The 12,742-nt window shown below is 35.0% G+C and overlaps 1 protein-coding gene across 3 annotated transcripts in view; it reads left to right on the forward strand.

The window, feature by feature from the left end:
- LOC113805237 (dnaJ homolog subfamily C member 10) overlaps window positions 1–7,255 on the forward strand; it is a 17,718-nt gene extending 10,463 nt beyond the window's left edge. For 2 of the 3 annotated variants that reach the window (XM_070143247.1, XM_027356203.2), the window contains exons 6-14: window positions 1–111; window positions 298–510; window positions 1,035–1,121; window positions 1,968–2,114; window positions 3,683–3,896; window positions 4,030–4,191; window positions 4,604–4,880; window positions 5,114–5,312; window positions 5,506–6,708. The exon at window positions 1–111 is cut by the window's left edge and continues 105 nt beyond it. In XM_070143247.1, the coding sequence (XP_069999348.1) occupies window positions 1–111; window positions 298–510; window positions 1,035–1,121; window positions 1,968–2,114; window positions 3,683–3,896; window positions 4,030–4,191; window positions 4,604–4,880; window positions 5,114–5,312; window positions 5,506–5,736 (1,641 nt within the window). In that variant the 3' untranslated portion in view covers window positions 5,737–6,708. Of the gene's footprint in view, window positions 112–297; window positions 511–1,034; window positions 1,122–1,967; window positions 2,115–3,682; window positions 3,897–4,029; window positions 4,192–4,603; window positions 4,881–5,113; window positions 5,313–5,505; window positions 6,709–7,115 lie in introns of those variants that run through there. The other variant, XM_027356204.2, reaches the window with a different exon arrangement.
- The last annotated feature ends 5,487 nt before the right edge of the window (window positions 7,256–12,742 follow it).

Genomic DNA, 12,742 nt, shown 5'->3' on the forward strand with positions numbered 1-12,742 from the left:
GTTTTAGAATATGAAGATTACAAGAACAGGCCATGGCTTATTATATTTTATGAAGACACAGATGAAGTTGATGACTTGTGGATTACACAGAAGAAACTTAGTGCTATATTTGTAAGTGCATGTTCATGTTATTGAATATACGTGTGGGTGTGTATGCATATGTATGTGTATGTAAGTAGTTCACAGTATTTATTGTGATTTATACTCTAGGTAAAACATTTGTATGTTTTACCACATATTGTGTGTAAGTATAAGAAAAAGGGACATCAAACCATTCATTGTTTCTTTCTGTCAAAGGATGGAATTGTCAACTTTGGACGTATAGAGTGTTTTAATCAGAAGACCCTGTGCGCCTCCCTGGGCATGGAGTCAGGGCTGAAGTTTTATGAAAATGACCAGTTCTGGGACGACAGAGGCACAGTAATCCCTAGTCTGAATGTACAAGAAATTGCCAAGGAAGTTTTAGCCCTGCTGCCTGAAATGAAGAAATTGGATGAGGAGACATTTAAGGTAAGTGAGATGAAAATAGGACTTATAGGTTTTCAATTTGTAGAATTGGACAGTAGATTTTTGGACTGTGAAAATTAAAACTAAGGAAAATATTAGTTGTCAAGTTTAGAAAAGAGGAAATTTTAAGAAATTAATGGAGACTAAGATTAGTAAGATTATTTGTTATGTGTATATGTATACATTTGGATCAGAATCATTATTTTTAGCTTATCATAAAGGTTATGCAGATTTTATCGTTTTGTTGAAATTTTGTTTTTGTATTACCCATATATGTTATTCAGTTAGGGGAAAATTCATGTTATACATCATCTGATTAAGCATAAATACTTCAAAGAGGATAGAAATAATGCTATTGAAGTGAGGCAGAATAATTTTAGGTGTATGATAAGCAACTTTATTGATTCATATGCATGTGAATGTATCCATTTAACTTGCTTGAAAATATGTGTATATAGATATTTGGTTTTAGATGAAAACTCATTCTTCTAGTTTTGAGTCTGTTATTTTGTGAATTTGTATTGCAGAATATCCGTCGCAACCTAGAAATGCGTGAAGAAACAGTGGCTTGGTTGATGCAGTTTAGTAGTAACAGTGATGATGATACATTTGAGGTGAGAGCAAAGGATGGTTTTGAAATGTACATAATAGGAAAAAAGAAAGAAAAATGATAAAAAGTAAGGGTTAAGATGTGCTGTGTAGAGAATAGATTCATGACTTATAAGCTTTAGCTGAAATTTAGTTTATACATCTTAGAAAGAAAAAATTTACATAAAACTAATGAAAATGCTTTATGGCGAGCATAAGTTAATACCTCTCTTGGACTTCTTGAGTATCAGCTAAAGATGACACAGATGTCTATGAATTAATAAATTTTAAACTGTTGGATCCGGTTGCATCATGGAAATCAAGGTGCTGAAAATATGGGCTGTGGGTTACATAAGTAGCCAACATCACAGGTGTGTGATGCGTAAGATGGACGGGCGCAAACACCCAGGAGCAGTGACAAAACTCTGTGCATCTCCTTTACAAAGTTATTTAATGTAAACTTTTTTAGCCTTTTTGCCATATTCCAATGTCCAAATGTCCTTTTGATTTGCTTTATCCAGATGGTAATAGCTTATTTTCCATGCACAGATTCCATATCATTTCTCTGTGTAGTAAATAAGTCAGAGCAAGAAAGAAAAAATATGAAACATTTGGTTATTTGTGTCATATATTTCATTTTTTCGTAATTTTCAATTTTCTGTAATACATCGGCCAGGAACATGGTGCACAGCGTGAGCCAGCGCTCTTCCTGTGTCACAGCTTATGCGCATGCACATTGGGCCTGTTACATCATCCGGATCATAGGGGTTAAATAGTATTCTGAAGGCTCCTGTACTCATCATGAGGTTTTCTTTTATATTTCCCTTATTTCCTCTCATTATGTAAAACTTCAAGCTAATTTTCCCTTCCAGATCCGCAAATTGCCTGGTTTGCTTCCATCGCTGAAGATGGGCCAGGTGGATTGCTCTCAGCTTAAAAAGCTCTGCGATGATCTCTACATTGCTAAAACGCCAACCTTTATGATTTTCAAGCCTGGCGGAGGATATGAATTGCATCATGTGAGTTTTGATTTTTTGGCCTTGGTGCGGTGCTTTTTTTTTTTTTTTTTTTTTTTTTTTTTTTTACTTTTTGTGTATGCCAATACTCCAAAGTATCTGTAAACTTGTTACATATTATGCCCCACACTTTTTTCATTTAATTTGTTCAATTGCTTACTTATTCATTTGTTTACACTCACTCACTCACTCACTCACTCTCTTATTCACTCACTCACTCTCTCATTCACTCACTCACTCACTCACTCACTCTCTTATTCACTCACTCACTCTCTTATTCACTCACTCACTCTCTCATTCACTCACTCACTCACTCACTCACTCACTCACTCTCACTCTCTCATTCACTCACTCTCATTCACTCACTCACTTACTCTCTCATTCACTCACTCACTCACTCACTCATTCTCTCATTCACTCACTTACTCTCTCATTCACTCACTCACACACTCTCATTCACTCACTCACTCACTCTCTCATTCACTCACTCACTCTCACTCACTCACTCTCACTCACTCACTCACTCACTCACTCACTCACTCTCTCATTCACTCTCTCATTCACTCACTCACTCTCTCATTCACTCACTTACTCACTCTCTCATTCACTCACTCACTCTCTCATTCACTCACTCACTCTCATTCACTCACTCACTCTCTCACTCTCATTCACTCACTCACTCTCTCACTCTCTCATTCACTCACTCTCATTCCCTCACTCACTCTCTCACTCTCATTCACTCACTCACTCTCTCACTCTCTCATTCACTCACTCACTCTCTCACTCTCATTCACTCACTCACTCTCTCACTCTCTCATTCACTCACTCACTCTCTAATTCACTCACTCTTACTCTAATTCACTCTCTCTCACTCTAATTCACTCTCTCTCACTCTAATTCACTCTCTCTCTCTCTCTCTCTCTCTCTCTCTCTCTCTCTCTCTCTCTCTCTCTCTCTCTCTCTCTCTCTCTCTCTCTCTCTCTCTCTCTCTCTCTCTCTCTCTCTCTCTCATTCAATCACTCTCTCATTCACTCACTCACTCTCTCTCATTCACTCACTCACTCTCTCTCATTCACTCACTCACTCTCATTCACTAACTCACTCACTCACTCACTCTCTCATTCACTCACTCACTTTCTCATTCACTCACTCACTCTCTCATTCACTCACTCTCTCATTCACTCACTCACTCACTCTCATTCACTCACTCACTCACTCTCTCATTCACTCACTCACTCACTCTCTCATTCACTCACTCACTCACTCTCTCATTCACTCACTCACTTCCTTACTCCACTTTCACGCACACCACTTTCACACACACCACTTTCACACTCACTCCACTCTCAAACTCACTCCACTTTCACACTCACTCACTCACCCACTTTCACACTCACTCACTCACTCCACTTTCACACACTCACTCATTCCACTTTCACATTCAATCACTCACTCACAATCATTTGTTTGTTCACGCACTCTTACTCTCATTTTATTGTTCCCCTTTACACACACTTGTTCACTTCTATCATGTGAATAACTGCAAAAATCTCCCATGCTCATCCAAACAGGGGCGTCTGCTAGCCCATGACATCGCAGTGTTCGCTAGAGAGGGAGCAGCTGCCACACACTTCCAGATCCTAACTCCGGAGGAGTTTCCTAAAGTTCTGACAGATGGCTCTACATGGTTTGTGGATTTCTATGCTCCTTGGTGCCCTCCATGTATGAAGCTGCTGCCAGAGTTCCGTAAAGCTAGCCGGCTTGTGGAAACCCCTGTAAAGTTTGGTAAGCATTTTGTTAGTGCTTATTGTTTTTAAAGTTGTTTTTGGAGAATGATATTTAAGGTTCTGACTTTTGTTACACTGATCTTGTTGCTGTAAGTTGTACTATATTAGTCCTCTTTTCTCCAACATTTCAGGAAGCATTGATTGCACTACACACCAGAGTTTGTGTACAAGGTTCAATATTCATCAGTATCCCACAACAATTTTGTATAATCAAAGTGTTCCCCATGAGTACAGTGGATACCACACTGCAGATCAAATTGTAGAATTTGTTAAGGACACCCTGAACCCAGCAGGTAACTTCATTTTTATGCTGTTATTTTTTCTTTCTACCTTTTTAAAGTAGTACCATGTCATTTAGAACAAGATTCTTAGAATGTATATATAGACAAAGTGTTGATAATGATACTAAAACTCTCAAAGTGTGTTTTGTTATTTAGGATATACAGTTCCTATGACACATTTGTAGAATAGATGGTAGATGAAGTGATAAACAGGTGAGAAGTATGTCATATTTTTATTATACTTTCCCATATTATAGTAATTTTTTTCTTAAAATGCAACTGTCATTCTTATAATTCTGTTCTTAGAAAAATTGGTTAATTTTCTTTTATAAATGTTTTTTGTTTTCCTTTGTTTGTTTAGTAGAAGCAAGAACAGACATGAACTAAATTAAGCCTGTTCTCATGGTGTTTTTCCTCCTAATAGTCATAACACTAGACGAAGAGAAGTTTGAGAACCTGATTGAGAACAAACCTCAAGGTGAGCTGTGGGTTGTTGACTATTTTGCCAACTGGTGTGGACACTGCAAAACCATGGCACCTGAATATCGGCGTTTTGCACGTATAATGGCAGATGTGCCCAATGTGCATGTTGCCACCATTGACTGTGCCAACTTTCGATCAGCCTGCTCTCGTCAGGGTATAACAAGCTATCCTTCAATTGTTCTATACCCTTCTGAAAGTATGGGAACAAGGAGAGCTGAGTAAGTGGGATATTGGAGAGCAGATAACTATGTACTTGAAAGATTTAATGTTATTTATTCAGATATGTAATTACTTTAGTTAAGTGTGTATAGTTATAAGAATGAGTCATGAAAAATTACTTAATAGCTTTTCTTTTGATTTTGAGAAAATATCATAGGGCTTCTTTAAAATTTCTTTAATATGCATATACCTTTAGAAATTTTTAGATGATTTATATATATTCAACTTGCAGGAAATTCAATGGTTGGTCCAGAGATGCAGATTCCTTTAGGCAGTGGGTGTATTCGAGGATGTCATCTGTGGTCACAGTCCTGAATGACAGGTCATATGAGCAAGTTCTTCATAGTACGGAACCTTGGCTTGTTGACTTCTATGCCCCTTGGTGTGGGCATTGCCATGTATTTGCTCCAGATTTTGAAGATATTGCAAGGGTAAGTAAAGATGAATGTATTGTCTACATAGTCTATATAGTCTACCTAGAGTACATGTTTTTTTATATTTATTTCTTAAAATTCAGAATTACAAATCATGAGATAGATACTTAAGAATACTTAATTTTTCAGGACTAAGACTTGAGGAGGCAGGTCATGTTAACAGCATAATTGTACTATATTTCATTTCCAGGCCTTAAAAGGGACAGTGAAGGCAGGAAAACTTGACTGTGAAAGGTACCGATGGGTTTGCAGTGGTGCAGGTGTGAATGCATATCCTACAGTGAAATTCTATGTAGGGTCGCTGCATGGGAGTCGCCAAAATGTTAATGGAATAAACTTTCCTAGCCTGAACAAACACACTATATTGTCAAATATTCCAAGATATTTGCCAGAGAATAGTAAGAAGCACGATGAATTGTGATGTGGAGTTGTGTGTTGTACAAGACAAAGATGTTGCCCAAATGGATCATATATATTTTTAGCTTTAATATTTTCTTATTAAACATTTTTCATGTATGGAAGATAATGAAACAGTCAGTAAAAGTGTGTGCCATACTTATGACAAGAGAAGTTGATTAAGTATTTTTTCCACTATCTCTGTTCGATCAAATGTTTGGTTTGTATTCTATTTTTCCGTGTGTAGAATGCAAATTAAGATTTCCAATAAGTGCGGTAAGTTTAGTAGATATTCTGTGTATTACTGTAACATTTAGAATATTTTCCAAACTCCCAGTTTTGTTGGAAAGGAAATTTGTTCTTCACAAAATTGAGATTTCTTGGAGAAAAGAATACTTGTTTTATGTCAATTGATTAGTGTTTTTTTTGCTCTTTTATTTTTAAAGTAATTTTTTCGCATTGATTTCTATAATTATGATTAGAATTTCTTTGAATGTATGAATAATAGGTTTGTGAATGACTCACTTCATTACTTTATTTTTTTCAAGTGCATGTTCATTCCATATGCATCAGAGATAGTGTTTTGTGATGGGACATTTCTTGAACAAGTTCCTTTTATAAGAAACAAAGAACAAGAAAATGGTTATCATGATAACAACAGGGCATGGTTGTGAGAGATAACATACTAAATCAAAGCCAAACTTTCATATAACCTCTTTCGTGTAACAGTAATTTGTCCAAACTGTACTTAGGGCCTGTAATGTGTTCCGTATCATATCCTGATGTACTTAGGTTATGTTAAAATGATTTAATAAAACTGTGCAGATGAAATCAGCATTAAAAAATCTGTTACTGGATTGAGGTTTGCTGTTGTGTGAAGCCCTCCCACAAACATACCTAGTTACATTTAGGGTTGAAGAATTAGTGTGTAAAAGTTTTTACTTGTTAAATGCAGAACCTTTCTAATAACAATAAAAAAGAAGAAAAAAAAAGAAAAGGAACAAGTTGAAGTAGATATAAGGGAATATTAGTTTACGTACCAATAAAACAAATGCAAAAACAAATGATAATCGGAATAAGTTACAGTTTGGGGTTAGTTCATTGGAATTGAAGTTCACAGCGATAATGAAAAGTTCAACTACCTTTTGTAATTTGACTCTTTTTGGTTGTTTTTCTTTTCTTAGCAATGATTTATCTCGATTCATCACCAATTAATGATTTTAAAGAAATAGATAGCCTGGTATAAAGATATTATAACAATAGCTTCATGCAAGGTAGACATTATATTTTACAGCTTACTGATGGGAATAAGCTCTACTAATTTGTCAGTGCAAATAAGTTACTTTTCTTATTATGAACTGTGTCTATTCAGATTAAATGTTGATATTGCTATTTACTTTGCAGAGGGATAACATGTAACACATCTAGTCTGCAGCACATTTACAGCTTTCTAGTCTATTTTTTCTGCAAGCGCCATCAGTCGAGTGAAATACAGGAATTAGAAGCAAGGACACTTTTTTGTGGATAGGTTGATTACAAGAGAAAATGGTTTGTTGACTGAGGAGTAGTTTGTATCTTGGTTTTACGGTTCATTTTTTATTTTTTTATTTTTTTTTGTCTTGAAAAATATTGGCAAATGTTGATACAAGAAGAGTGGATTATCTCTTTCCCATTCTGTAAATTTCATATTCCCTTACCGAAGCTTACAAATCTCATTTGGTTATAACTCATTTCCAAGTGAATACTAATTGTGCAGCTGAAAAGAAGTTGGACAGCTTTTTGTATCCTGTTTATTCTTTAAGTAGTCTAAAAGGTGCTATAAAATTATGACGGCTTTAATGAGTTTTCAGCTCTTTTATTTTTTTATATATATTTTTTTTAATTTTTACTTTCTGACAAGCATTTAAAGGAGTTTTCAGTTATCACTGTTTGTGTTTGATATAATAATAATAATAATAATAATAATAATAATAATAATAATAATAATTATTATTATTATTATTATTATTATTATTATTATTATTATTATTATTATTATTATTATTATTATTATTATTATTATTATTATTATTATTATTATTATTATTATTATTATTATTATTTATTGTCATCATCATCATCTTTATTATTAATATTATCTTTATTATTATTATTATTGTCATCATCATCATCTTTATTATTATTATTATTTTTATTATTATTATTGCTTTATTCTCTAGGAATGAATTATATTTTTTATTGTTTATTTCTGTTAATAAGCAACTATTAAAAAAATTTACTATCATTTATTTGAAAATATCAAGGTGTGTTTGCAATTGTATTTATATTATTCAAATACTTAAAAGAAAATGATAATCAACATTTGTAACGATTATTTATGGTATTTGATATCCCATTCTGTGAATCTCTTATTTATTGGTCAGTATTTATGGTATGCAGGAAGTTCACCTTCAAGTTAGCTAAGTATATGGCAAGATCTGTACTCTTGAATTTGTATGTACTGACTTAAATCTTTAGAGATAAAGTGAAAAATCTCAACTCTGCAAATCATGTCACTTCCAATTTCATCATTTCATTTTTCTACTTACTCATTTTATCCACAGATTACAAACAAATACCCTGTGATAGAAATACTTAACATGAAATGTGTAACTACTTGGTCATGATACTAATTTAACATTCTATGCATTTAATATAATGTAACAAATATGGTAGGAGCCTGTTAAAATCTGTTTTGTTATGGTAATATAATTGGGTTTATATTTTTCTTCATAGGCAATCTAAATATATAAACACCAAACAATCAAGATTTCCAATACCTGTTTTGCTATGTTTATATTTAATTTAACACATACATATGTTATCACACTTGTTGCTATGCATAAATTTACACTTCCATTTATCCTTAAAATTACATGCATCCTTATCATTACACTTGCAGTTACACTTATACTTGTTCTTTATCCTTACACTTACACATAACACACAAACACCCAACACATCGGCACAAACCCACTACATCGGCAAAAACCCACCTTATCGGCACAAACCCACCACATCGGCACACAGCCATACTTATACTTATACTTATACTTACACACAACACGCATACACCTATCACATCAGCACATACCCACCACATTGTCACATACCCACCACACTGGCACAAACCCACCACACTGGCACATACCCACCACACTGGCATATACCCACCACACTGGCACATACCCACCACATCGGCGCACATCCACATACATGCACATGAATTCATGCACAAAGAATAACAAAAGCACTTATAATGGTGATCACTTCTATAGTGTGGCTAACAGTGATGTGTACATCAATGTGCTCTCTAGAGGTGGGAGAAAATAGTCAATGGTTTAAAAGCACTGTTGATTCATGTATATTGCACTACTGTCTTTCCATCTGGTATTCTTGGAACTGGTACCAGGTATTTTGGTATGATGTATGACTGTAATGACCATATTAGTCAGACAATTAGCAAAAAGGACTAAATAGTGTGACTCCTTTTGATGCTAATATATTGTGTAAGTTATGATTATAAGAGTTTATATATTTTTTTGCACAATCTGCAAATTTTTGTTCCTACTTTGATATCAACTGTTGTGCTATGTCAGTGTTAGATATGGACTCATAAAGGATTGCAAGAAACATTGGTATTAATATCCTTTTTAAAATAATTTTTTTTTTTACTCAGTATGATTTTTTGTATTGTACATATGAAATTTTAAATATGTCAGCATATGTCCTTATTTTTAAAAATGTAATTAAAACTGACAGAAAAACCTTGTGTGATATAATAAGGTATGGTAAACATCTTAGATGTGCTCATGAATAATTATAACAAAAATAGGCATACAGGGTCTATATCAGTACTTATATAGACCTTGGTAATATATCCTGTAGATATATATCACGGGGATAACTAAGGGCTAGACCAGTGTTGTCCAAACTGGGGTCTGCAACATAGATCATAAGGGTTCGTGAACAAACACGGAACACACACGCCAGACATGAACTTGAGTATTTTTTAAACATTTTGTTATTAAATCATCTTTTTATTCGTGTATTAAATTCGAATTTATTGACCAACACTTCTGGAATACAGTCTTTCCGTAATTAGTATATTATTTGCATTATCCTAAATAAAGTTAGTTTAGCCATGGTGGCCGGGGGGGGGGGCTATGTAACAGTACAAGAAGGTAATAAAGGGTACAATAGGCGGTAATGTTTGGACAGCACTGGGCAAGACAACAATTTTTAGAGAATCTGTTGTCACAATATTGTACTTAGTAATCAGAGCACACTTACCATTTGGGCACGATTACAGAAAGTGTTCGGAGAAACTGACGCTCTGGGACGAGTCCAGCCATTCCCCGCCTCCCAGCAGAACATGCCTAAGCGATTACACGTGTTGTAACATTACGAACAATCATTGACTGTCACTGTCAGTGCCCTGCGAGTACATGTCTCTAGTTTTATCATTAAAGCTGAGTATTTACTGAATGTAAATTACGTATGTATGCCATATGTTTTACTGTCAATACGTATTTTAGTATGTTTGAGAAAAGAAAAAAAAACAAAAAACAAAAACCTATAGTTGCGCGTGCGCAACCATCTGCCGGCAAATTTGACATGTCTATTTCCTGAGAAGTTCCACTTTTCAAGAAGCAATGTGGCGATAGTGTTGCCATTGACATCTTCACGAAACCGCTAGACACAAGTGTAAAAGCTCCTAATTTTTCCCGCTAAAAGGACGACAAATCTAAATATAGAGTAAGCTTTCAATATCTCCCTAGATCATAACTCAAAAACGCTAGAATGGCAGTGCCACGTATTCTCCACTGCTTTTACAATATTCTGGTGGCAGCGAACTGATAATGAAAGTTTCAGTCTCAAGGGTTATAATAAATATTGTACAAGAACCACGTTCCAGTTGCGCTTACCATACGGTAATAAGGGGTTCGTCAACAACCCAGGCACGACACGCCTGTACCCCTCACGACAAGGTAAACCCAACCTGTATCTTTGAATGTATTAGAGATTACAGTGGTAGGATAAATGCGGCGATTAGGAGGGGGGCTGGATTTTTAGTTCATGCAACAGTGGTTAATTGTACATTTAGAATGGGGTTCATTCGTTTGATCGTGTTGTGGAACGCTGGTTTCAAACTTCCTTAACTTCCTTAACCGAATATTGATTTGAGTGAGAATTTGAGGACTACGTCTTACCGAGAATTACTACATTGTTGTAATGTTTTTCTTTTATTGGTGAGTATATGGACATGCTTACCGGGCAGGTTATATAGAATATATATGAAAGCATGTTATCTTGCTGGGTTCGTGTTTAGGTTTTGTCTGCGTTGTTTACGGTGTGTGCGCGAGGGAGAGGGGTGAGTTATTATTATTACATATCAAAATATTACATGTATAAAGAAAAAAAATGATTGTGAGGTAAAGTTATTGAACAACCTCAAGCTGCAACAAATATTTGGAACTACTATTGATATCAAAACTGAACACGAAAGAATAAGATCAGGAAAAAAGGAATTTTAGGTTAGGATTTCTTAGTACCCACGCCATACCCCAAGTCTAGTTAGTAATAAAAATGATGGTGATGGTAATGACGATTGTGATGGTGATAGTGTTGATGATGATAATAGTGATGGTGGTAATGGTGATGATAATGGTAATGATCATGATGGTGATGATGATGGTAATGGACATGAAGATGATGAAAATGGTAACGGTGGTGATGATAACGGTGATAATGGTGATGATAGGGGTGGAACTCTGGTAATGGCATTAAAGATGAGGGTGAATATGGCAATGATGGTAGTGATGGTGGTAATGATGAAGATCATGATGATGGTTACCGTCATGATAGCGATGGTGATAATAAAGATAATATTATTGATAATAAAACAAACCAGAAGCACTCAGAGAGCATACACCTCCGCAAATGCAACAGGGTCACTGACGCAATAGAAATATTCACATTTGAAGAGTTACATTAAAATCATCTCCTTTTCAAGTGCAATGGTGACGTCCGTAAACATAAACTCCTTGACGGAGGAAATAAAGGCAATGATAATAATAATAGTTACCCCTATTGCCAATCATTAAAATATCCTGGGTCTGGATCACGATACAGATCATCATAAATTAATGGCATCTAAGTTAGGCTGAGACACGCCTCCGGTAAAAAAAGAAAGAAAAAAAGGAAAGAAAGAAAGAAAAAAGAAATAAAAAGAAAATTTAAGAAAAATCTTTTTGACTTTTTGAGTTATCCCGCAAAGTGACCAACCAACAAACTAATCCACGCCACCAAAACCACAATCTCTTTGGCGGAGGTAATCAATGAAAATAATTGTGCTGAAGATGATGACGATGATAATGATAGTTGTAGAGATAGTAAGAAGAATACCAATAATGTTAATGATAGTTATGATAACAATAATAATGACAGCAGTAACGACACAATGACACTACCGCTACCCCTGATAACGACAGCAATAAAACCACTTTCTCTTCTCTCTTACCTTCTACATTCGTTTTCTCTTTTCTCTTCTACATTCGCTTTCTCTTTTCTCTTCTACATTCGCTTTCTCTTTTCTCTTCTACATTCGCTTTCTCTTTTCTCTTCTACATTCGCTTTCTCTTTTCTCTTCTACATTCGCTTTCTCTTTTCTCTTCTACATTCGCTTTCTCTTTTCTCTTCTACATTCGCTTTCTCTTTTCTCTTCTTCATTCGCTTTCTCTTTTCTCTTCTACATTCGCTTTCTCTTACCTTCTACATTCGCTTTCTCTTTTCTCTTCTACATTCGCTTTCTCTTTTCTCTTCTTCATTCGCTTTCTCTTTTCTCTTCTACATTCGCTTTCTCTTACCTTCTACATTCGCTTTCTCTTTTCTCTTCTACATTCGCTTTCTCTTTTCTCTTCTACATTCGCTTTCTCTTTCCTCTTCTACATTCGCTTTCTCTCTTCTCTTCTACATTCGCTTTCTCTTTT

Source organism: Penaeus vannamei, chromosome 30, assembly GCF_042767895.1.
Source record: "Penaeus vannamei isolate JL-2024 chromosome 30, ASM4276789v1, whole genome shotgun sequence".
NCBI classification, from domain to species: domain Eukaryota; kingdom Metazoa; phylum Arthropoda; class Malacostraca; order Decapoda; family Penaeidae; genus Penaeus; species Penaeus vannamei.